This window comes from Poecilia mexicana, unplaced genomic scaffold (assembly GCF_051168715.1).
Source record: "Poecilia mexicana isolate PSO_F unplaced genomic scaffold, ASM5116871v1 scaffold_9, whole genome shotgun sequence".
Classification (NCBI taxonomy): domain Eukaryota; kingdom Metazoa; phylum Chordata; class Actinopteri; order Cyprinodontiformes; family Poeciliidae; genus Poecilia; species Poecilia mexicana.
Window position 1 is genome coordinate 16,788,848 of NW_028263378.1, and position 26,147 is coordinate 16,814,994.

General features: G+C 41.0%; 1 protein-coding gene across 1 annotated transcript in view; it reads right to left on the reverse strand.

Annotated features, from left to right (window-relative positions):
• Window positions 1–25,665, reverse strand: part of sgsm1a (small G protein signaling modulator 1a) — a 28,796-nt gene extending 3,131 nt beyond the window's left edge. The window contains exons 1-24 of the mRNA XM_014987889.2: window positions 25,585–25,665; window positions 25,414–25,457; window positions 19,067–19,142; window positions 13,537–13,699; window positions 13,137–13,289; window positions 12,986–13,053; window positions 11,720–11,865; window positions 11,232–11,369; window positions 10,120–10,244; window positions 9,541–9,608; window positions 9,288–9,451; window positions 7,813–7,948; window positions 6,773–6,902; window positions 6,168–6,232; window positions 5,934–6,079; window positions 5,364–5,492; window positions 5,099–5,281; window positions 4,205–4,276; window positions 2,016–2,999; window positions 1,697–1,821; window positions 906–988; window positions 680–789; window positions 473–569; window positions 31–198 (exon numbers count right to left, since the gene is read on the reverse strand). Coding sequence (XP_014843375.2) covers window positions 31–198; window positions 473–569; window positions 680–789; window positions 906–988; window positions 1,697–1,821; window positions 2,016–2,999; window positions 4,205–4,276; window positions 5,099–5,281; window positions 5,364–5,492; window positions 5,934–6,079; window positions 6,168–6,232; window positions 6,773–6,902; window positions 7,813–7,948; window positions 9,288–9,451; window positions 9,541–9,608; window positions 10,120–10,244; window positions 11,232–11,369; window positions 11,720–11,865; window positions 12,986–13,053; window positions 13,137–13,289; window positions 13,537–13,699; window positions 19,067–19,142; window positions 25,414–25,457; window positions 25,585–25,603 — 3,592 coding nt within the window. The 5' untranslated portion in view covers window positions 25,604–25,665. The remainder of the gene's footprint in view (window positions 1–30; window positions 199–472; window positions 570–679; window positions 790–905; window positions 989–1,696; window positions 1,822–2,015; window positions 3,000–4,204; window positions 4,277–5,098; window positions 5,282–5,363; window positions 5,493–5,933; window positions 6,080–6,167; window positions 6,233–6,772; window positions 6,903–7,812; window positions 7,949–9,287; window positions 9,452–9,540; window positions 9,609–10,119; window positions 10,245–11,231; window positions 11,370–11,719; window positions 11,866–12,985; window positions 13,054–13,136; window positions 13,290–13,536; window positions 13,700–19,066; window positions 19,143–25,413; window positions 25,458–25,584) is intronic.
• Between the last annotated feature and the right edge of the window lie 482 nt (window positions 25,666–26,147).

Consider the following 26,147-nt stretch of genomic DNA (forward strand, 5'->3'; position numbering starts at 1 on the left):
TGCTAAGAACATTAGCTACAGGGTTTTTACCATTGAAGAACTTGATGATGTCTGTGAAGTCCATGTTGTTCTCCAGGATGATGTCCCTGTATACCTCCACCAGGGCAAGGGCAATGAAGAGCACAAAGTGACTTGATGAGGCATACTTGGCGGCCCAAATGGTTTCCCAGACAGCAAACACGTCATCATAAACCAGCTCTGGACAGAAAGCACAAAGAAACAGAGGGTTGGATTTTTGTTCAGAGCTTTATCCATTTCTTTACTCTGTTTACTTGATTAACCTTTTATACTTACGATTGCTCCAATTGCTTTCTTTTTTAAACTCTACTTGTGTTTTTTTTTTTTACCTTTAACTGAACTTGCTGAACTGCAGCAAATATTTGACTAAAAACAGAAAAAGCTCTAATCACTTCTTAGATGCTGCTCTCCTTCTAATAGGCGCCGACTCTGTTAGCCTGAGCCGTTACATCACCTCGTTTGAAGTCGAGCAGGAACCAGCGGTAGCAGAAGTAGAAGTGGGTGTAGTCTCCGTTCTGGTGCATGAGCTCAAACAGCTCAGAATCCAGGATCTAAAGCCAGAGAGGGATAGAAAGATAAAATAAAAACAGCGAATCCAATAGCCAGCGATTGGATTCGTTGGCTATTATAGGACTCTATTATAAAACTCAAGCTGCGTCACCTGGATTAGAGAGCGCATGTTCGCAAAGTGAGTGTCCATGGCTCCTCCGTGTGGAAAGTTCTGATTCATTCTCTTCATGAGTTTACTGAAACAGCTGAAAGCTTTGGCCTCTGAGAGGAGGACACAGAAAGGGAAAGCGAGCTTGCCAAGTCTTTATTGCAGCTCAGAATATCACTGTAAAAATACATCAAATCAAGTGGGAACAGGGAGGAGAGTTTCGACTCACCGTCATCGAGAATGACTAAAAGAGGAGCCAGCAGGTCACACATTCCCTGAACGTATCCGATGTCCAGGTGCCTCCAGATGTAGCTGTGAATATACAGCGCAGAGAGCTGACCTTAACCCCATGTGACTGCTTCTTACTCTGACTCACACCCTCTCTGCAGGTTTAGAGCCATTCTGCAGACTAATATTCTGACACTGGAGACAAGCGTTTCAGAAACGATATCCATCATTGAACAGGTCAACGACGTTTGTGGTTGAAACTGAGTCTCAAAGCAAATAGCTGGAAATATACAACTTTTAGAGTTCAAGAGAGGGCAAACTTGCAAACTTCTTCATGTTTTCTCATGGTGCAACTATGTAATAGTGCAAAGTAAAGCAGAGAATAATTGTGAAGGGGAAGGAAAACTGTGCAAAGTTTTAAATATATTTTTCGTACCCTGAGTAGCTGCAGTGTGATTTATTTCCCATGACTCGTCTTGTGTTTCAACTAGTAACGATTTCTTAAATCTTAACTTATATTAGAAAGAATAAAGTCTGAATTTAAAATATTGAACTAGACATGTTGTTGAAATGAAGAACTAAATCCTTAAAAGAGTCTTAAATTGCCAAGCCACATTGACTGAACATGCAAAGCTTATTGGAAAACTTGTTTCCAGCAGAAGAAACTTCCTAAACGGACTGTTTTGTTTTTGTCAGTCAGATAAGTTCAAATGATTGAGCTTCTTATGGATGTGAGAAAGCATTGCTGTAACCTATTATTCAACTATGCCCCTGCAGGGGTCGCTGTTTTACCTGCACATGACGTTGCGCAGCTTCTCCAGGTTGGCTGGAGTGAAATACCAGTAGTTCCTGTCACACCGCTGGACGTCTTTCTCGATGCGGTGCAGATTTAGTGTGTATAAATCCAAAAGCTCTTGCTGCAACAAATATAATTATGACAGTAAATAAAATAAACTTACTATCTGGTTGACTTATATCGCAATAAATCAGCGGTTATCAAATTATTTCAAGCTGGAGGTTTCTTTAAAATCCCCTCCTCAGTGTTGCCTGAGTTCAATTTGAGAACCGCTGCTGCGAATAAATGTAGACTCGTTAAAAATGGTGTGCATACAGAGTAAGGGCTCCCAGTCGCTCCCTGAGAGGTCACTTCATCCTTCGTGTTTTCGTCGGCTGGAAGAGAGTCAAAGGGAGGGTAAAGGCTCTCCATCTCCGGCTCCGACAGGATGGACTCTGTTCCTTCAGGACTGAGCTTTTCTACGTCCTGCCTCAGATCCGCAGGAGTTGCTGATTCCTCAGAGAAGGACGAAGTCTCACAGTGTCCTCTCCTGCTCCAGGGTGCCATGGAAACCTTAGCCTTGGGGATCTCCTCCATTTCTATGGCGGAAGGAGACTCGTCAGACTCAGTCAAAGCCTGGGACTCGTCTTTCTGAGACGAGCTGTAAACTCCTCCCAATATCGAGGCGCCCAGAATCTGTTCCTCCTCACATTCCTTAAGGCTTTTTGATTTTTCTTTATCTTGAGAAAATGTGACGGTTGTGTTTAATTTTTCCATTTCTTTAACCGGTGTCACGTTTTTTTCTTTGTGTTTGGAAGCTTCCTCGGTCTTCACTGGAGAGTGTTTCTGAGGACTTTCTTTAATGTTCACTTTTGGGTCTTTATCTTCAAAATTTGCTCCTTCCTTTTTCACATTTCCAGACTTTGTGCTGTCCTGTGTTCCAAGATTCAATTTGGCTCCGTCTTTATCCGTGCTGTCAAATGTTTTCTCCTCCTCCCCTTTGTCCTTCTCTTCACTCGCCACCTGACTCTCGACTGTCAACGCTTCAGCCTCTCCCGCTGCAGCTTTGGCGGAGCTCTGCGACATTGGAGGCGCAGCTGTGGATCTCTGGGACGCATCAGGTGCGGAGCTGTCCTCTGTGCTGAAGGAGCCGTCTGAAAGGCCAGAGGTGATGGAGAAGTTTTGTGAGGAAGGATGCCCAGAGTCGGGAGAGCTTGACTCGTTTTGCACAGCTCCGTTGGGCATCTTCGGCAACTGTTTGGCCTCTTCGGTCTTGGACTCCGACTCGGTCTGGTCCTGCTCCTCGACGGACTCAAACACCTGAAAGAACAAGCCAAAGGGAAGCAGACTACTCCAAGGGAAGGGGTGGGAGGATGTGAAGAACTAGCAGGAAGGAGAATGCAAAACATTGGTGCAGAATGTCTAGATTAAATGAATAGCTTAGACATTTACAGTATGTGCAACGGTTTCTGATTGTGATTTCAAGAAGCCAGACTTTTTTGTGATCTTTTAAAACGGCTTTCTAGGTAACCCCCCCCGACCCCCCCACCCAAAAAAAAAATTAGACTTTTTTAGTACTTTTTCACTTATTTTCTCTCCAGCTCTTATTGGTAATAATAAAAGCATATTTCTTAAAATAGAAAAAAGTGGACAATGAAGATGATCCAAGGCTAAAAGCCGTCTACAGGATATTAACATCTGGTAATCATGTCTCAAAGAAAAGAAAAAAGCTCTTACTCTGTCACCCTTCAGTTGATCAACTCTTTATTCAGTCAATGGCACATCAGGCATCACCTGGTAAAATATTATTCTATATCAATCAGGAAATTGTAAATTGACTTCCAAAGCACTCCTTACCAGATAAATATTCATCCATTTTCAGCTCGACTGGTGACAAGACAAAACTGTAAAATCTGGATTTTTCCTGATCAGTGACTGCACCATTATGATCACTAAGACTGCACTGGAAAAAAAAAGTGCTGGATTCTACTGGCAACCATTTGTAAATCTCAGGTTTAAAGTAAGGATTCACGTTTTCAAGCCAATGCAAAAAGAGAGAAAATATTGTTTTCCTGTGACAATGGCTGCTCACGTCAGGCAGACCTACACAGCCAGGGTTCAGTTTCTTACCCAAAGAGATTTAGACACTAAGAGAATCATTCTTCTCCACTGAGCTATGGACACTCCAGTCACTCCGTTTATCTTTGGCATTTTTCACAAATGAACCTAAATATATAAGAAATCCCAATGTCTATGTGATCACATGCAACAAACAACCTAAAAATCCAAGTTGCCCTTTAACATGCAGCCACAGCACTGGCTCATCTCTCAGTAAATGGGCTCCAGAAACAAACGTTACAAAAATAAAAGTTCCTCCAGAAGAGAAGCTTCACGAAGGACGTTTTAGAAGAACACAAAAAGTACAGTCTGCCTCTGAGAACGATGGTCTTTGCAGAATGAATGTAAAGTTTGTATTTTGTGTGAACAGAGTCAACAGAGGAATTGAAGGAGTTGGCTTTGGATACCTGTGTGCTGCTGCTGGAGTCACTCTGGAGGCGAGCCAGACTCTCCCTGTCTGAGCTGTGAGACGAATGAGACTGGAATAAAGGTCCACAGGAGAAATGATCATTTCTGTGTTGTTAAAATCAACGAAATAAGTGATGCTAAAGAATTTAAAGAGTATTTTCTTTTCTCTTACGTACAAAACCCTCTAGGATTTAAAAGGAGCACTCATTCCTTGTTTTATGTGTATACAAAATGAGTAAAATCATGTAGATTCAAGGAGGTGGACTTTTGTTTGAAATCCTAGAATTTACTGGGGATAGATTTTCTTTTTACGTACCTAAAATTTGTGTTAAAGCACCATATTTAGAGAAGCATATTTTCTTTTTACAAAAAGTGTAAAATGCTTTGCATGCTTTCAAGGGAGAGTTTACTTTAATGTCCATAATCAAGATGTCAACTCTACAATCTAGATGAAAGTATTTTTGCTTCATATGCTTACAAAATAATATGCACACCAAAATATGGTGAAACTTATGTCAAACAAGCCTCTTCACCCTTTGCTAAACAGGTATTTATAAAAAAAGAGCATAGTTTTATGCACTTAACTATTCTCATTGATGATGTGAATAAACATGCTAAACGTTCCAGTTTAGCTATTCATGAGTCATCTTCACTTATAGCCTTTTATCTCAAGAACATTTGTTATAATTTATATTTATACCACAAATAATCAAGCAGATTATTTACCCCTAAACAAATCGGTTTTAGCTCTGAGTGACTTCCTGTTCACAGATAATATCTACTGGACTCATGTAGCCACAAACATGCAGCAAAAACTATAAACAGGATGTAAAAAATGACCAGCAGCTTTTATTTTAAACTGTGAATAATGTTGTTTTTCTTTACTGCTTTACCTCGTTGCTCACAGTGGAGTCATGATGGGTCATCCTCTGACTGGAGCTGTCCACGCTCGCCACAGAGGAGCACTTCGCCAAAGCGGCGGCGTGCTGCTCCTTCTCTCGCTCGCGGACGACCTCCTCACATGCCAACCACTCGCTCATGGTCTGCTCGTAGGAAGCCTGCATTTGTTCATCCACCTACGGCCAAAGAGCGAGCAGTCAGGCGTCAGTGGTGCAGAAGACCTCCGAAGGGATGGAGTAACAGAGGAGCGGGGCTGACCTCCCTCCTGTCGTCCTCCGACGTCCCAAACTGGTAATGACCCAGCAGGAAAGGCCACACCTCCTTACGCAGCGAGGGGTCCACGCCGCCGAAGTAGACCAAGCGGAGCAGCTCCTGCTCTTTGTAGGCCTAGCGAAAAGCAGCACAAGCCTTTGATTGACCCAGGGCTTGCCTTTTGATCAGTTCTATTATCTGCTTTATTAAATATGACAATGATCTCCCACACACACGCCTTAATGTGCCAAAACAACACCGGCTGCCTCACTAATGATCAAAGCTCGCATTCAATTATTCATGATAGAGCAAAGTTTTAATGTTTTGAAATGAGCCCGGCTATATTGCTGACCTCTCATAAATTTGATTAATATCTTCATAAACTTCAGAAGTGGTGTTTAGGTGTAATTTACAAGACCATTAGTCAGGCTTCATGAGACCGGCAGCGTGAGCCGCATCGCTAGCAGGCTGAGCGGGAGGCAGAGGAGACGCTGAGGTTACATGTGTATGTGTGTGTGAGCATGCGGAGAGCCTTCTGTCCGCAGTTAAAGTCAAAGCATGCGTCGTGGTGCTTACGGTGCAGTCCTTAAGAAATGTCTGCCAAACGTCCGTGGTGAGCCCCCCGGAGGCGTCGCAGGGCGCGTTGGGCGCCACGATGGCGTGGTTGACGAGGGCGGAGAGATGCGTGCGCACGGTGGACAGGTGGCGGCAGTACGCCAGCCCTGGTCGAAGAGACGGCTAATCAGTTAATCCGACCGCAACAGATGACGGTGAAAGAGAGCTGATAATATTCAATACGGCATTTCGTACATCCATAAAACGCCCTGGAGATGATCTGATATTTCATGTTGTCACACAGCAGCTTCAGGGGAGTCCTGCAGAAAGACACAGCATGATTTCATCTAAGCTACAGCGCCTATTCATTCCACTTGAAATTATTAATATCTGGTCAAATGATGATAATATATTTTAGGTGCGTTTGACGTGACAGATGGGAAATGACGCAGGGTAAATGAGGTGACTGCGCTTACAGCCAGAAGATGTTTGGGGCTGTCTCTTACATTCTGATTTACATCTTTTTTATATATTTTTTTTTTCCCATGACACATCATACACTATCTCTGGTATACAGCTTATTACAGGGTTCAGGCTGACCTTTTGTAAAATGATAAACTATTGTGCTGCCATGCGGCACAGATTTGCAAAACACCTCATCTTTTTTTTCTACCATGGTTATCAGCTAATTTACCCCAAACTCTTCTAATTCCAGTCAGCCAAATGTCACATCATTTTCCTCTGGGTAGTCTCGACGTTCTTGTATCTGTCTTCCGTCTCCAGTTTTCTTGGTGTTATTAGAAAAGCTTCAGGGCCGAACGGGTTCCTGTGTAGATTAATGGCTTGTGTTTTTCTCTCACCTCTCATAGTTGCACCCTTTGTGCGCGGCGCCATCGGAGACGTTCCCCTTGGAGCAGGAGGAACACGAAGTCTTCCTGAGACTGGGCTGCCACAGGGCGGCTCCCTGATCCATCAGATCTGGAGGAGGCACTGCGTGCAAAACCACACACACACACACACGCACACACACACACACACACACACACACACACACACAACCTCATTATCACTTTAAAAGAGGCCGCACTTTGAAGGCTTTCAGGAGCAATTACATTTGCACAGAGACGACTGTAAACGCTACAGAAAACACTTCGGCACAAGCAGAATATTGCAGATCAGCTGCGACCCGCTTAAAGCACTTCAGAGGATTGTTCATCAGCGATTCATTCCTGCTTGAGTGATGACACAAAAACTTTTATATCACCAGAGATTAATAAACAATTCGAAAGCATGAAGGCGCCACACAGTAGATGTTGGATCACGGAGAAAAAGAAAACATTTTGCAGTTCAAAAGCGAAACTCAGAGTTCCTACACATTTTCAAAATCCAAATTCAATACTTTTCAGGCAATTTTAGATTTTTTTGCGTGGATGGATGGATGGACTGTGTAGGAAGCCTGCATATTTGACCAATCAGCCCCCAGCTGGTGTCTGAAAGGTTAACTGCATTGAGATGTGGTTAGGAAGGCACGGCACAAGCGGCTTTAATGACGCCGCACATCAATACGATTTGCCAGAGGTGCACTTTAGACCAGAAGGGAATGAGACGCGAGGAATTAAAACGAGGAAAGCCGACAGACGACAGACTGACGAGCCCATGTGTGACAGTGTTACAGCTGCTTTCTGTGAGTGAGGGGGATTCTCCCTGACAGCTGCAGCACCTCCTGGGTGCAACCAGAGTCCCTGTTCGGGAGGCGGACTGTCCACTCAGTTCAAGGGGAAGAGAAAAAATCAGATGGGGGCGGTGGGAGACAGTCGCTGTAACAAACAAGGAGCAACATTTTCATTTCAACGCAAGACTCTCGAATCGGTTTGCCTCTGCAAAAAGCGAGAAAACTCACCAAAATCAGACTGGCTGTTTGGAAAGATGATGCGGAAGACGTAGTCGGTGGCCTCGTCCTCCTCCTTGTCAGAAACTGACTCCGTGGACCCGGATCCCAGAGGAACTCTCTTCTTCAGTTTGGGAAACACCTTCCCCTGGAAAAGGATCAAACTGAAGTCAACAACAACGGGAAACGTTTTGAAACCTGCTGAGTTAGTGAGTTTTTATTGTCACACTTCAATTATTTAGATGAACAAGATTTAATATTGTACAAAGATAGACAGAAAAACAAAAAAACGCATTTACCAAATGACAATTTCATCAATTTTAGGAAATAGGCTTTCCAAGCCATCTTGGCCCCAAGTACATAGAGGTGGATGCATATTTGCACACTTATCTGTGCAGAATTATTTGTATTCAAATAAATTGGAATGTTTAAGAGCATTAACACTCAATCAGATACAGATTTCCAGACTTTGACTAGGCCATTCATAACTGGACTTGCCGATGTGCTTAATTTGATCATTTGGCAGATGTCTAACCCCAGAATGCTCCAGCTTAATATCACAATCTGATTGTTCTTCTTCAGGATTTTTTGGTAGAGAGCAGAATGTAGAAGCAGTCTCATACATTATCCCTAACCACCACCACCACGTTTGACTATTAGTGTGTTGTTGCTTTCCTGAAATGATAATTAATGCTAGATGTAACAGGATGTACAACATTTTAAAACCTTAGCTTTTGTCTCTCAGGGCATAAAATATTTTCCCAAAAGTTTTGATCATTATGGTGTGTTTATTGACAAATATGAGTCGGCCCTTTTGTTCCCTTTGGTTAGTGTTGATGTTCACTTTGGAAGTCTGAAATGGATCCATTTTTTTTTCGTAATGGCTGACTGAGGAGGGCTGATGCTGTTCCAGTCACTCCTGGGAAGGAAAGTTACCCATAATTCCATGTTTTATTCATTTGTAGGTAATGGCACTCAGTGTGGTTCACTGGAGTCCCAAAGCATCATAAATGACCTTATAACCTTTTCCAGAATGACAGATGTCAATTACTTTGTTTCTAATCTGTTCTTAAATATTTTTGGAAAAAAACTCAATTTTCTATTTATTCAGGTTTCCTTTGTCTGATATTAAGATGATCTTGATTATCTGTGATATTCAAGTGTGACAAAAAAAAAAAACCCAGCAGAAACAGAATAAATCTGTATGGTTGCAAATATTTTTTTTCACATCAGAGCAGAAATGACAAGTATCTAATAAATCAACAGAGTTGGGACAAATGTAGCTTAACTAGATGCTTGTTGTTTGGTGGCTGAGAGAGAACTGAGCACACAGTCATGTGCTTGAGACAATTTGTCCATTTCCAAACCCAAATCCCATTCTTATAGATTTTTAGATCAGATCACCTTTGTTTGCCATTGTATTCATGCTTCCTTTAAGGATCCCAGCTGCAAGTATTTGCATTGTGTTTTGGAGCGACGATGCTGACCTTTCCCCTCTGGGACCAGAGAGGAGGGTCCAGCTGTCCGTGAGGGAGCAGACCGTTCTCCAGGCAAGACAGGAACTGGAGCAAATGTCCTCCTCTGGGGAAGCGAAGTGGAGGTCTTTGGATCCCATCCTGACTGACCAGCACCACCGTCCCCCCACTGTCCACTGCAGGACACAGATTAACAGTATACAGATAAAATACCTTACTGCAAATAATCAAAATAAGAACGAGATTTAAAAGTAAAAGCTCGTACCTTGTTGATGGCAGTGCAAGTACACTATTTCCTCTAAATTGATTGTCATGGCATAGTCCCAGTATACACTGAAAAACGACAGAAAAGCAGGCAGTCACTGAAGCGACGACCCATTCTTTTTGTTCTGCACTCCAGGTTAAAAGTAAGAAACAAATAAACTATAAATGGTTCAGTAAAATCAGAATGAAAAGGAGCAGCCATCAGTGCAGCAGCATGCTCACAAACAAGCCAGGATCGATTATTTTGTTGATGGAAACCATGCGCAGGTGTTAGACGCTAACATGGTTTTTGCTAGTTTGATGGAGCTCTGACAGTGTTGCAGTCAATAAGCCATGAGGTTGGCCGCTTGGTAAGCTGAAGACCGGCTTCATCAGATCACCAGCAGTAACTCAGAGCACTGAGCCCCCAAGCACAAACACACTGCATTATTCAGCAGGAGAGTGTTATAAAAACAGCACAGCAAGTGAAAAAAAGGCACTTAGCATGTTATTTTCTTCTTGGTATGAGCAGGAGAGCAGGATACCAACAATATAAAATGCTGATGCATTTTTCTATGTTCAGAATGAAATTATTACGCACCTGCGTTCATAGTCCAAGTCTGCAACAGACCCGTTCATGAGCTGATTGGGCGTCCACTTCAGGGTCATTATGTCAGCAGTTTGGTGCAGAGAGAGGTAACCTGGGATGGCCTCCATGTCATCCCTCTGCAGCGGGGGCAAGATGGCAGAAAGGTCAACAAACAGAAATCGGTAGAAAATAGTGAATGGAAACATGTCACACTGGGATTATGTGGGATTACAAGTGGAAGAAAAAGCATACAAAGTTTTTAAATGTCTCCACAAATAAAAATCTGAAAAGAATGACATACATTTTGCCATTTTGCATTCAGCCTCCTTTACACTAACACCCCTAAATACAATTCAGTTACACCCATTGTCTTCAGAAGTCACCTAATTGGTCCATTTGCATGTAGTTTAATCTCAGTTTAATTGCAGCTGTACAACATGAGAGGCGTTGCTGACAGAAAGTCATAAGAAGCCCCACTTGTAGTCTGCAACAAGTCAAGTATGAGACAGCAAATAAGTGAAAATGTGCAAAATGTTTGTTTCTTGGCAACATGTAAAGGGCTATTTGTGTCTCCCTGAACACACCTTCACACATCTTCATGCTGCTATGTCAGGCGTCTGCAACCCTTATCATTAAAAGAGACATTTTGCCCTCAGTCCAGCTAGCTGAAACTTGTTTTGGGGCAGCAAATGTTACATTATCTTTAAAAAGAAAAAAAAAACTGCTTCTACTTTTTAATATCTGTAATAGAAAATATATCCTTGAGCTTAAAGAACCATCATTTTACTACACATAATTTTTAGCAATAAAGCAGGTGGATACATTGTCTTCAATGGGATGTTGATATTTGAAGACAATACCTAAAAAAATTTTAGTCTAAATGTTGAAAATGCACTTAGTTTCCAGCCTAATGATAGAAAAAGATCTAAAAATATTACCGGTACTATTTATTTGATAATGATTCTTTTGTGGATGTAAAAGTGTAATTATTCCATCAAAACAATCTATAAAACTGCTAAAATTGGCAAAGTTTGCCAAAAGAATTAAGAGTGAAATGTGAAACATTTTAAGGGAAATAAATATGTATAGATAGTGAGATGCTGCATATAAAGCGTCACAGTTACCGGTTGCACCAGCACATTGTTCTTGCCAAAAAGCAGCGTGGCCCTGCTGTTCTGATGAAGCGACTCCACATATTCTCGAGCTGACGGGGAAGGCGACGGGCGCTCATCCATGCTGCTGCTGGAGTGTCGCTTCTGGATCTGTGCGATCACAAAACACACCAATGACTCACACTTCCTTGTTCATGTGCATCAACAAAGCTGCCCTCATGCATCTTGTTTTCCTCCAAACACACATTTGCAAACAGCTCCGCGGCACACGAACGCTTCAGAGCGTCGGGAGTTTGTGAGATGGGCCGAGCTGACCCGCTCCACTGACAGCGTAATGGGTGAAAACGTGCGAGATGCTCTCTGTTCCTGCTTCTGTTATGCACTGTGCTTCGCTTAATGCGTCTCGGCAGTGAATGTCTGCTAATGCAGCTGATCTGCCAGGATAAAAGCTGACACGTGGACAAACAGGCTAAGAAGAACCTCTGAAATTTCATACGCACACACAACGCCGGTCTCTTGGTGGGGGAGTCCTGCCTGCAGATGCCACTGTGGATGCGATGTCTCTGAACCAACTCGTCAGCAGACGGGTCGGTCCAGAAGTGATCAGCTGTCTTCATCTTTGTGTACTCCAAAGCACAGGGTCCAACTGTCAACAACGAGACACCGAGGGGAGACACGGTCTTCAGATAGTTTTAGACCTTCCAAACTAAAACCCAACTAAAACAGAGCAGGAGAAACAACTTAAAATCAAATAGATTTTCTAATATTTTCAAGTTCTAGCCTCATAGTTATTATACAGAGTTGTGAAAAAGAATTAATGAAACATTCAATTCTGTGCTAGCATTTCGATGTCTAACTTTTTTTTTTAATCGCTGGGGGTTTTCTTGCATGATCAGCCCATTTCAAGACACCCTACAGTTAGATCTGGGCTTTGACTAGGCCTAAAACCTTCCTTAGTTTTTCTCAGCTAGTACTTGCTGGATTTACTGCCATGTTTTGAGCCACTGTCATTGTTGCTGCAGTTCTGCAGATTCAGCTTTAATTTTTTTTTTCCGGTGGTTTCACGTTTTCAGCAAGAGAGTTGTCTTCTGACAAAAACAGGAAGGCTAAACTGAAGTTTATCGGCGAAAACGTGGGCAAACGTCAAGACTTCTGGAATAACAGATTAGTATAAAACTGATTTATGTGTGCACCAAAACAAAAGCCATAGTTGAGACATTCTAAATATTCCTCCAGCTGTGAAGCACAGAGGTGGATGTATCATGGTTTGGGGTTCTTCGATGCAGCAGGATCTGACCAGCTGAAAAATGACCTCCAGGAAAATGTATGGCCATTTGTAAAAAAGCAACATGAACTGGATCCGCAACATGATAATTTTACCAATACGTACCAACAAACAAGTAAGAAATATAAGGTCCTGGTGCCAAGTCAAAGCTCAGATCTTTAACTTATTGATATGCAACAGTCTGTACACTCAGGAGACCCATAAAGCTGAAGTATACATACATTCTTTGTGTAATTAAATCACTTTCGTTTTCCAGAGATAAAAAATTAGACCAGACATCAATATTTGAACATGTCCTAGCAAAGAACTGAATAATGAATGTCTAAGTGGCTTCAAATGAATGTGCATTAATAGAATTTAAAGTAGCAATCAATTGGCTCCAACTATAACATTTCTCTCTACTTTAACCCCTATTATACCAGTCCGATAGCAGGAAATTACATGCAATTACACAAATATGCTCCTTTTTCTGTTTCATTACCTAACAGTGAAGCCAGAATCGGTCCGTCCACAGGGTCCATCAGGATAGCTTCTTTCTCATAGTATTTACTGGAAGAAAATAAGCACAACTTTTATTTTTCTGAAGAAACAGAAACCTTCTACCCCCATATGAGTGTGGTTTGTCAACACACCTGCTGTTCTCCACCAGGTAGAGGACAATCTTGTCCAGGACTTTCTCAAACAGAGCCGTCCTGATCCACAGGTTCTTGACCCCAGGAGGGTTGAGGCTCGGCAGCCGGGGCATCCTGCGAAGGCTGTCTTGACTCTGCAGGCTTTGACTTCGTCTGCAGAAAAATAAAAATCAAGCAACCAATATTTTATTTTATTTTTTTAAAGTACGTTCTCAATTTGCTCTGCATCTTGCAAAGAAGATGAAAGACTCAAAGCCCCCAAATTATTCTGATTATTCAATAACTTCTTCAGAAAATACGTAATTGCTTCCATTGTTCAAACAATCAAGCAGGCTCTGTTGCTCTGCTTTGAGTTCTGCTGTGATGTGTGAGGAGAGGCTGTGACGCGTGCGTCTCTCACTTTGTCTCCATGACCTGCTCCAGCTCCTGGGCCTTCCTGCAGAACTCCTCCGCCGGGGCGAAGCTTTTGCCCACCTTCATGAAGAGCGCTGCTATCTTGTTGCTGCGCAGGAATCCAGCCGCTCGCCGCTTGAGCCCATGCAGGACACATGCCTCCACTGCAGCTGTGAGGACAGAGCATATTTTCTTCATTAATGTGTAATTTATTAAAACCAAGCACCAGACAAATGGAGAAGTAAAAGAACAATTAAAACCACTAATTACAACTAAAAGATAGTTATATTACTTGGTGTGTAGGGAGGTTTTGCTCCACTGCTCTTGCACAGTATAGTCACTTAATGCAGTGTTTCCCAAACCTGGTCCGCAAGGCTTGCCGACCTGCATGTTTTAGATGTTTCCCTGCTTCCACACACCCCATTCAGATGATTGGAGTTCAGCAAAAGCCTGTTAATCAGCCATCAATTGAAATCATGTGTGCTGAAGCCGGGAAATGCCTAAACTATGCAGTGCAGTGTGCCTTGAGGACCAGGGTTGAAAAACACAGAGTTAATGTACTGACAGGACTCCCTTCTTAAACCTTCTGCAATCCTTGTTACTTCTGCATTCTTCAACCATATTTTTACCTTCCACTCAACTTTCCATTAATATACTTATAACTGTACTGTGTCAATGTCTAGTTAATTCATATAACAAAACATTTTACTTGTATCAATTTACTGCGACAAATTACTTTCCAAAGACGTTCTAGCTTATTGAGATGCACTTGCAATTTGGATCTTTTAGTACAATAAATGCACGAGTTTTCAAACACTCACTGATTTCAGTAATGATAAAAGTTACTGTAATTGTCTTTTCTTCCCATATTCATGCAGCATAAATTAATAATGTTGCTACATATATCAGCCAGTATATGTCTCAGGAGTAGGATGCTCCAGATGAAGACATGTTGACACACTTTACTTTAACGTGATGTCGACCGGACCCTGCTTCCTCCCCAAGTCGACGTGGCAGCGCCTGGTTGCTGTGTTGACATTTGAATTTTCTGTCAAGACTAATCCTGCAGCTCTGTTCACATGGGGTCAGGGGGAAAGGATGGGGTTACCATAGCAACCCTTACTGATGGAGTGACGGAGCTTTGGGAGAGACGAGCGCAGGAGTGGGGGGGGGGGCAGAGGCAACTTGGGAGGATCACGATCTGCCTCGTTCCACCGTCACCGCTTCAGCAAACAACTTCTTCCTGCATTCTGTCGCTCGTTTCTGTAGAAGTCTTCTTTCCCATGTATTTTTTTCTTTCCTTTTCACCTGACCCTCCCTGCATCCTGGTATCCCATTATTACAAGAGCAGCGAGATAAATGTCAGAACATCGAGGCTTATTAAAAGGTCTCCAATTATAGTCCAGCCTTGCTACTCTCTCATCATCTCCTATAAGTGGTCTCAGATGGCAGAAGTACAACCCCTGCTGCTTTTTCAAATTTGTCTCTCCACTAAGATGCGGAGAAGATTCTGGGAATCTCTAGGTCTGCCGCGAGATGAAAAACTATGAATGACTAAACTAAACTAAGCACAAAGGAATCAGAACACATTTTTATTATTTTGGTGCAGGAGTTTATTGACTAAAACCCACAAAGAAATCACCTTAAAGCCACAGCTGCAGGTGAAAAATGCAACATGAGAGCAGGATCGGTACCCACCTGACAGAAGCAGCTAATTCAGTAAACCGTCTCTAATCACTCTGTATCTGTGGCAACTATAAGTTTAACAGACTGATGTCAGTGGCATGTGGCTGACCAACACTTCGCTCAGAACAGCCAGCAAGGCAACAGCACAGCATTTCGCTGTAGAAAGACCTGATATAATTACACCATATTTACCAGAAACAGGTCCAGTTCCATATAAGCGTTGGTTCTAGTTTCTGAAATCAAAAACACACCAACTTCCTCCACATTTTACAGACAAAAAGTCCAGAATGTGCAGTGGCAGGTATTTGTGATGGGGGAAAAAATGAGACGAAGATAAATAATCACAAATCAAAACTTTGACAAGGAAATTAGGGGAGGGAGTTTCAAAAAACAAGAACGTTGCACAGGCCTGTGTCCATTTGTTTGTACATCCTTCAATTAATACTTTGTTTTAGTGCCTTTTGATTTGTCTTTCGTTTGTTTCGTTTGGTTTTTCGTCACATCTACTTATTTTCATTCCTTAAACGCAGCAAAAATTTGAAGACAGCTCACAAAGGGATCTCACTGCACAATGTTATCACTGAGGAGTCAGGAAAATAACAAAAAAATCTCACAGCATTAGATGCCATGTGCCTCAAGCAAAGGTATGAACGTCGTTCTTCACGTCTAAACTCTCTCAAGATAGCTGGTGTGAGCAAGCATGACATTTTCACATAAATCTTCTGGACTCTCCACATGGCCTAAGGCATTGAAATGCAAGATGTGATTCTCTTTATCCAAAGAAAACATCTAGACCTGTCTTCAATAGATCTCTTTGTGGGAGAATGTGTTACGGTCTGAAGGAAGTTCCCTAAAACAGGCTGGATGTAAAGGCAACACAGTAAATCACAGAAACAACAGAAAGAAGGTGATGGCAGCATCATGGTTTCTGTGACATTACAGTTTATATGGAAAAGCCCTCTATGTATGGGAAACAAGTCTAAGTCTGTCCTCCCCAAACAAGAAAAGAAAACAATTCTTTTATTAATTATTGTTGTAAAAATCAAACACTTTCTTTTTTACCGTGAGGTAACATAAAGAGCATTTTAAATGTTTCATTATGTATGTTTCATTTTTCTGCAAGGAAAAATCCAATGTGCATGCATGCAGTATATTTACAATGAACTTTTCCAGAGGTAAATGTGTTTCCACTATCAAATAAACAAGCAAGACAGGATCTGAAGGAGAGCTCTGGAAATGTAACAACTAAAATGTAGAAATAAATAACCCCACTGAACATTAGCAGTGAAGTAAGTCAGAAATCGAGCTTTTTATGTCCCGAACTCTGATATTTTTCATGTTTCTTCTGAAACATTTTAGTGCCTTTTATCTCAGTCAGCAAACGGGCTTTGACACATTTTCCCTCCAGTTTCTACATTTCATTCAGGCTTGCAGTTGGCAGCTCATAAAAGTAGCCACGAACGAGGAGGTTAATGGCTCCCCAGCGAGCGCTCCTCCTGTCTTCCACTCGCTCTCATCTCATCTCATCAACGACTGCAGCCGGAAAACTACACTGGAGGGGTCAGGAGGTGGAGGAGGAAGCTTTGACAACAAAGCAAGGGGGAGAGGGGCATTTTTTAAAACTGAAACGTGTCCACCAGATATTACAGCAGAGCACGTAGAGGCCTCTATCTGATAGATAATGTCCAGACTGCAGGCCAACAAATCTGTTGGTGTGGCAACGTGGAAGCACTAATGGAAGCACGTAAAGCACATCGGACAGGAAAAATGAGTAAAACAGAGCTTGCAGCAAGGAGTCTTGTAAAATGTAATTTTCATTAGTTTAGGGAAATTAAACTGGAGAAAAGACGGATTCAGTGTGAGCTGATTACTGGAGGGGAAGAATATTAAACCTACGTGGATATAGAAGGTTTTAGGCAGAGTTGCAAATGTTTGACACACTGTGAAATTCAAATGGACCATATATAAGCAACATTAAGTGGAGGTAATATGTAATACCTTAAAACGCATTATAAATGTTTAATTTTTTTTACTCTGTGGGCTTAATGTTCCACAGCATGCACGATGTAAGCTAACAAATTACATCTTCTTCATTCTGCACCAGTAAATTGTGACAAGCTTGATGCCACTGCATTTTCACAGCAGTAAAGAGCTGATAGACCTTCAGAGACCTGACAGCTCCTCCGTACCTTCACTGGTGCATCTGTTTGCACATATTCAAAAGGTAACACCATGGCGACCGCTCATTTGTTTGCATCACAGCGCTACATACTGACCTGAGTCTGAGTCAAGACGAGGTTTGTGACTTCTCTCACATTTTATTGGGCTTGACGTGTCTCACCTCACGACTTGTCGTTTGTTTGCAGACGTGGTTTTTCACCAGGTAAGAATATCAGATCTTGTGCAAGTTATTTTGTTCACACTGAAAATCCACAAATATATCAGATTCCCTGTTATTCTCTGGCCTGAGCGTTAGTGTCTGGATGTGGGCGGTGTGTTTTCCATGGCGACCAGCGATTTAATGCTTTGATTTGTACGATGGAGCAATAATTACATCTGGTAAATTATTGTAACTATAATGTGTTGCATTTCTAGTTATAGTCAATCAAATGTCACTTAAATATTAAATTATGGATGGTTTTTATACTAAATGTTGCAGAGGTAATTAGGCTTTATACAATCCAAGGTTGCTTTTATGTAAAACCAAATTTGGTTGGACTTTTATCTCTGTTCATATACATCTTCATGGTTTTCTAAAAAGTTAAATCAATAACTATGATAATGCATTCCTTTACTTTTAAAATATATTTCTGAATGCACTGCTTCATATATGTTGAGGTCCTTCATTGGAAGCTGCTGTTTATATTCGTGATCTGAATAACACTTAAGGAGAATTGCAGTTGGTTTTGTCACTTTCAAAATAATTTTAATACTGTTAATAGTAAAAATGGATTTAGAAAATTTAGAGACGATTTAGTTACTACGGCTGTTTTTTTGTGTCCTGTTGATTATATATGTTGGTTTTTAAAAGTTTAAATACACCCAAATGCATTTACAATGTTCCTGATTGTTGTTTTATTATTTTTTTTAAATTACAACTTTTGTCCAATTACTTAAGAAAATAAATGAGTTTTTGTTTATTTCTAATTAAACGATGGCAAGCGTAATTATAAACTTTTATATTTTTAGTGTTATTTCACCAGCATAGTTTGTTTTCTTTTCGTTTGTTGGGTTCTGCGATTTTTTTTAATCCTGCATAAATAAAATAAGTTAGTGCAGAATGACAGACTTCAAAAGGTGTAAAAACCTTTGTGTGTGGATTTAGTTCTGATCACGTTCTGCAGTGCATCACTAAAAATGAAGAAAGTGAATAAAAAGTAATTATAAAAAAAAGTCAAATGGATTTTCATGTTATTATTATTGTAAATGTTAGTACATGGAAACATCAGCTGTCCACAGTCACAGACGTCCTCAGCAGGACAAACCACAAAATGTTATTGCTAGAGTTCCTGACTGAACACAGTCTTAACTGAAAGTTGAGTGGAAGGAAAAAGTGTGGAAGAAAATATCCGACATATTTTCGCTTCAGTAACTGTAATGAACAATCATCAATAATATCAAAACAATCTGAATACATCTCTTCATGTGTAATAAATCTGCATAATATGAGAATTACTGAAATAAATCAACCTTCTGATTTGATTTACTGCGATGGACCTGCGACCATCAGAAACAGTAGGTGGGGGCCATTTTTTTTTCGTAATAGCAGCAAAAGAATAAATATATATTTAAGCTGTTTAACTCAGTTGAAACATGGCGACAACAAAGTTATGTGATCTTTGAATACTCACCACAAAAGGACACAATGTGGCTGCTGTCTTCGTGAACAAATTTCCTGGTGACAGCTTCCTCCATAATCTGCTTCACCTGTCAATGAAAGAGGAGACGCTGGATGACTCATTCATTATGATGTCACATCAGGCACAAACAGTCTGAGGGGCTTCTTAGAGAGGATCTGACTGAGTGAAAAACACGCTTCAGCTGAGGGAATAATTAGGAGGATTTATTAATGAATGAGGAGTTTAGCCTTAAAAGTTAGGAGCAGGAAAAACTACCAGCAACTGCATGTTCAGTCTGTGGATGAGTCACCGGCTCTTGTGCCAAGGACCGCTGAGAGATGGAGGTCCATTTGGTGCTAGAGGAGGGCAGCTTGTACATCACAGACCTCCATTTCTAAGCAATTACCATCGCTCGGTGAAATCAGATGATTATGTTGCAGATTAAAATGCAGATGGAGACTTCATACTTTCTAATTTAGAAAAAAAAAAAAAAAAAGACGATTCACATCGGATGCAGGGAAGCGCTCATTAGTTTGGCTTTGTTGTCGATGTGTCCTTCTCCCCGCTGACCTGACAACTGCCACGCACCACGAGTTAAGAGGAGCGGTGAATCAACCCCTGTGGTGACTATGGAGACGCACTCCGGTGTGGGCACCGCTCTGCAGTCTGGATGGGGAATATCAACCTCCAGACACGGCCACGCAGATAGCTGAGCTGTAATTTCCTGCTGAAATTAGTCTGTCCACAAAGAACGCATTACACTGCCAGGCTCATCAGGCAGGCACTCTCTCTGCATGCTGGACATGCATATGGCTCTTTCTGCGAGGAAATTTGTGGACATAATATGTTTCACAAAGTTCCGTCAGCCCAGTGCACAACTGAGCTGAAATCCATAATCGTCACAGACGTGTTGAACACAGCAAGGTAAAAAGTCACGGTGCAGCTTTCAGAGGTAACATGTTCTGCACTTTGACGCAGGTGCCAACACAAAAGCTGAGCCAAACATGCGGAGACAGCGACAGCCAGCAGGAACACTTCAGCACTCGCCTGACAAATGGTACTTCACGATTCAGTCATATTAGGTCAATCAGCAGAGCGAAGCATTTAGGTCATAAACAGTTTACTCTGTCTGAGCTAACATGTCCTTTCAAGCTGCTAATCATATGCTCTTAGACTCAGAAATGGCCAAATCAATGAGACACAAAATGCTAAAATATACACACATATGACCTAAATATGTCAAGATTTCAGGTCAAAGAACATCCAAAGGCGATCTGGAAGCAGACTGATTTAAAGGAAAACCACACATAAAACAGGAGGACAACAGGCAAACAAAATAAAACACTTGAATCCCACTGGATTAAAACAAAAATAAACAATGCAAAAATATTTATACTTTTAAGCCTCCATTTCTATCAGTTATGATAAATTTGTGCTTTCAGCTGATGAAGCAGAAAATTTTGCGTTAGAAAACATCAGAATGTGAGCCTGATGAAAGTATACTTAAATATTATTATCAAAACAATGTCATAATTTATTCAATATGGCCCCAAATAATTTTGATTAACCAAATATCAATGTACATTATTGAATAATATTTTACTCAATGTAACAGTCAACCACATAACACTTCATTTATTTATATGAAACCTGAAATTTTAGACGGACATGCGGTTTTTCATAACGTCACAATCTTATTTTTAAGTAAATTCTAACTAACTAACTAACTAACTAACTAACTAACTAACTAACTAACTAACTAACTAACTAACTAACTAACTAACTAACTAACTAACTAACTAACTAACTAACTAACTAACTAACTAACTAGTTAGCTAGCTACAGCAAACTAGCAATGTTAGCCTTCTCACAGCTAATGAAAGATTTAATCTGTTTTATCACACTTGTGGAAGCTGAACCTGGTTCAAACTGCACTCCTTGAAAATATTTACTTACTCATATGGCACTGACTAATTAGAGCGCAGTCATTAGAAACAATCAGTGCCATTGTTTATTTCAGCTGCAACAGAAATGATTCATACTGCCAACACAACAGAGACAGCAGCAGTCTGATGAGATGCCTAGCAGCTTCAACTCATGAATATACTGCTAAAAAAAGAACGCATGCACACACACGCACACACACACACACACACACACACACACACACACACACACACACACACACACACACACACACACACACACACACACACCAACACAGGAGACTTAGTTCCCTTGGCTTCCTTTCCTGAGTTCACCTGACAAGAAGAAATTTGATTGATTTGCTCACTTGTGTCCCCTCGTCCCTCTCATCTAGGCTACTGATCAGCCCTCTGAGGAATAAGTCTGGCAAAGCGTCTGTGCGCTGGCAACCTGAGGGTTTCTATGGAGATGTCACGAGTCTCAAAGTGGAACTCTCTCACCAAAAAGATGCATAAAAAAACAACATTAATTCATCTCTGACACAAATAGGAATGACTGCAGCTCCAAGCTTACAGTCACCAATAACATCTAAGTCATCAGTAACACAGAGATCCACCACTTTAAAGTTATGTTTTCACGCACATTTTGTAGCCAAGCAATGTTTTGGCAACTTCTAACGCAGCAAAGCTGTGTGAATCTACTCTAACTAATCACTGTCTTGAAACCAACAGCTTTACTGATAAAAGATCTGCTGAGCACTCCAATTACATCCTGTAATAGCAACAAATAGCAGCCAGAGAGAAAAACTAATTTACTAACATCCACCCTCCATTATTCAATGTCTGTGTGGTCGGTGAAGAATGAAGGGAGCAAGTAATGAAAAAAATGAAAACGCTAAGTCACGACTGTTGCGTATGTAAAGCTGATGCATTAGTTTACGAGGATGTTTTTATTGCACATGCTGGTTTGAACTTCGTCTTCGTCGATCAGGCAGTTCATCATCTCAAAGTCGAGGCAACATGTTAAGATTTTAAACCTCAAGGAAGGAGGCAATCCTGTTCCAGCAGCTCCAAAAACCTCATTATGCCCATCATTCACCTAAGGGCCACAAACAGGATCACAGTCTGTGATGTGGTGATATAGTGATGTTTATCCGTGTGCACGACGGTAGTGATATTTGATGATTTCCTGGAGCTTGTTGCCGTGGAATGAATTAATCAACCTTGCATTAACACTGTCCACCAAAACACCTCAGTGGCACAGAGAAATCTGTTCAACCCTGAAACAAAGAATGAAAACAGCTCACAGGAAGCAGGAAAGTAAAGGGTGCTGCTCTCTTTCACTCACTCCTTTGGCAAACACAGGTGTGCATTTGTGTTTGTTTGTTAAAGCATGATACATGGAAAAGGCAGAGCGTGACACAGTGACACAGGCAGATCGAGCGAGGCTCCGTACTAAAGACCGGGCAAATAGGAGCTCTTATTCACGTCAATTTTCTGCCAGCGAGGTAATTCTGCTGCCGCAGACGGGCTCGGTTCTCTGGATAATTGCCCACATCCAGGTACGTCTGAGCAACCGGGTGGTATAAAGCCAGCTGGATGGGGACGGAGCGTAAACACGCAGCATAGAGACACCATATGGCACAGCCCACACCAAGCAATATAACTCATAAACCAATGGAAAATGGCGCAAACAAACTTATTTTTTCATCCACCTTCTGAGTGATCACAGAAAAAAAACCCATTAAACAACATGTGGGGCACAGTGGAAAAGCAATGGAAAGAAACATAAAGTATATTAGTTTACAAATGGCTTAAGCTTCCGTGTTTCAGTGAGGATTTATTTATCACAGTATCACAGTTAGTGAACAATCGAAAATCTATGTTTCAACAAGAAGCCTGCATTTCAGTTTGTCTTCAGGTTGACAAAAATGTTTCCTCTATAAAGGATAAATATTAAAACACCTACATTGGAACAGCAACCATCATAGAGTTTGTAGCATCAAGCATTGCAGCGTTTCATATTACTTTTTGTAAAAAATGATTTAAGCTGGCTACATTCATATTGTTTCTTCACAGGGTCACAATGATCAAAAATGTGAAAACAGAAGCTACTACGTTTGATAGGCTTAACCATTTCAAATATATTGCTCTTAAACTCTGCTTTCCAACCATATATTTGGCCAATTGGTGACATTTCACTGTCCCTTAGGCTCACATCTTATTGAAAAGCTTGAAAGGATATTGTGATGAACGGAAGATAAGCAACAAATTGAGGAAAATGCACACAATACTCAGCAGTTATATTCCAGTGTCATGTTTTCCTGATATCGTGCAGGTCTAATAAAAATCCATGTGGGATCAAAGTGAGCGGTTCACACAATGAACCACGTCCACAGACCCAACCCGTCCACACATGGCTCCAGCAGCTACACATAAACAATGCAAGCGAATAAAAACTGAATAGAGTCACTGTGAGTGAAGCTAATTGAGAACAGAGTTTAATCAGAGGAAGGGTCTGGCCTCCACAGATAAGACAGCAAACAGGAAGCAAAGGCAGACAAATCCGACCAGAGTCTTTCCATTTTCATTTAAATAAGGATGCAAATTTAAGGATTTTGTTAGCCAGAAAAACAATCCTGCCATTTATAAAGCATAAGAAAAAGGTTTAAAATGCCAATCTTAGCAGAGATATTTAATAGAGATTAAAAAGCAGGTTGGAGTCTTGCTCTTGCATTAGGACATTCTTAAGTCATTTTGATTTGTATAATTATAGTTTGTTCCACAATCTATACGAAGTACTGATGGATCTGAACAGGTTAGGGTACAAATTCCTGTAGCATGGCAAGTAAAAATACCACAATTTAACATTACCACAATATTTATAAGAAAAAATATAAACAAAAATGTTAAACATTATCTCACTGTTTTGTTTTTAAAACAGAAAACCAAATTACTCCATCTGTATAATGATGCTACTGTTATCTATAACATTTAGCTGTTGTTATTTTGATGCGTAGACCAAAGCAAAAATATAAAATAACCCCCCAATAAATTCAGAGGCAGTTTTTAAGAAAACAAGGTTGTTGTGCAGAACTACCAGATGTGTAACTAGGAGTTTGCCAAGTAGCACATCTGTGAAGAGACACTCTTGTAGATTGTCATCATAACAGTCTGTGTGTTTTTTAAAATGGCTGTTCTTCCTGCCAGCTGACTTGCAGTGCACAGCAACAGGTGGGGGAGGTGCACTGCTGCTGCTCTACGCTTTCAGACAACAGGTGAAAAACCTTCGGACTCTCTCTCACTTCCAACCGTGGCAACAATATGACGGTAATTTGTAGCGGTTTTTAAACTTTAACGTTTAAAAACCTGGAACACCTTGATATCAGTTATGTGTCTGACTGAGGGTGTTAGTGGAGCTTTGCACTAATAAATGGTTCATTTCTTAAACACTTCCACCTCTCAAATAATAAAAAAAAAAATCCTGCAGCCGATTCACTGAAAAGTTTAGTTAGTTGCTTTTTTGCTTTCATCTCTGCTCCAGATGTGTTAAAAATAAAGAAAAGCAGTGAAAACAGTCGTTAGACGAGTCACTGTATAAACCTCTCCTTAAATAGATGCCGATGCAGGAAGAGGTTTGCATCTCAACCCCTTCCCAGTTTGCTGTGAAAATATGGCAAAGTCTAAGACATAGTTTTCTCAGACAGTGTCTTATGGAAAAAAACGATACTGTTGTTGAAAATGCGTCGACAGCTCTTTGATAAAAGCTCCCTAATTGTCTGCAAGGATTTCTTCTAATCTACACAGGGAGTGTCATTGTTGTTTAAATGTCAGGCCAACTAAACAATCCTAATGTTTCATTCAAGATCTGCTTCTTTATGCTTGGGAGGAAACCCAGATGATCAAATCATTGCGGCTGCTTCCATGTTTGCTTCCACTAAATGCAGTAAAATTAATTACAAGCATCTCTTCCCCTCAACTCCCCCACCCCTTTCTATTTTCTTTCTCTCTTTCGCTCTCTGTTTGTCTCTCTCTCACACACACACACACAAAATTATATCCAAATAAAACAACCAAATGGTGCGTCAGAAGACTGATGATCTCCTTTGCTGTGAATGCCAGACAATCTGCTTCCTTTGTGCCTCTTCTTCCCTCTGAGCTCCAGCAAAGTAACAATAACAAGATCACAAAAAATTCTTAATTATTTATGGTTTTATTATTATTTAAACTAACTGTTATTTCCCAAAACAGGTCTTTCATATCAGCCACGTTTATTCAAACCATATGAGAAGCGGTGCCCAAACATGGTGTGAGCCATATGAGTTGTCACAATCTCTGTGAAAGTTTGACAGAGTGCAGCTTTAGCAGTAAAACCTTTATAGGGCAGTTTTTGTTTTCCCGAAACGATTTTCCTGATGATGTGAAAACACCCACCTCCTTTTTGACGGTGCGCAGCAGCTTCTGGCGGGTCTCCGCTTCTGAAACAAAGCAAAGAAGACACAAAGGGTTCATTTTCTTTGTCTTGGAGGATAGTTCTCCGTCCCCATGCATTGGAAACAATCTATATATGCGCTATAAGTATAAATGTAGATAATTTTCTCCCACCTGCCATGATTGTTGCCATGGATCCTGCCTCCTGCACGAGCGCAGCACCTCTCCCAGTAGCTGCGTGTGAACCCAGATGGAGCTCGCGGCTCCTCCTCTGCTGAGCGCACGAGCTGGGCTGCCATTGGCTGAGCCGAACGCCAATTCAACCGGGTGATCGTTGAGCTGTAGAGCCGTATGTTTAGTAGCCTTCTAATACTGTTAAAAATATATGTGTGAGTGTAAATGTAAATCTGTGATAAAAAGAATTTTTGAAGGTTATTAAATATCCGTTTTTAAAATAACTACAATTGAGTTGAGAATTACAACTGAGAAATCACTTGGTAAAGACAAAGAAAAAGATTTCCAATATTAAGAAATGTGTTGAAATTATTAAAATAGAGAGGAAGACCAGCTTTAAACAGCAGCAGAGATGCAAGCAGCTCTACGAGACAATGCAATATATACAAATTTCCATTTACTTGAAGGATTTCTGAACTAATAAAAAGGGCTTTTGTATTTCGCATCTTATGTGGAAAGTGGAGGGTTTCTTGCAAACCACTAAAAATGGTGGTAGCTGCATA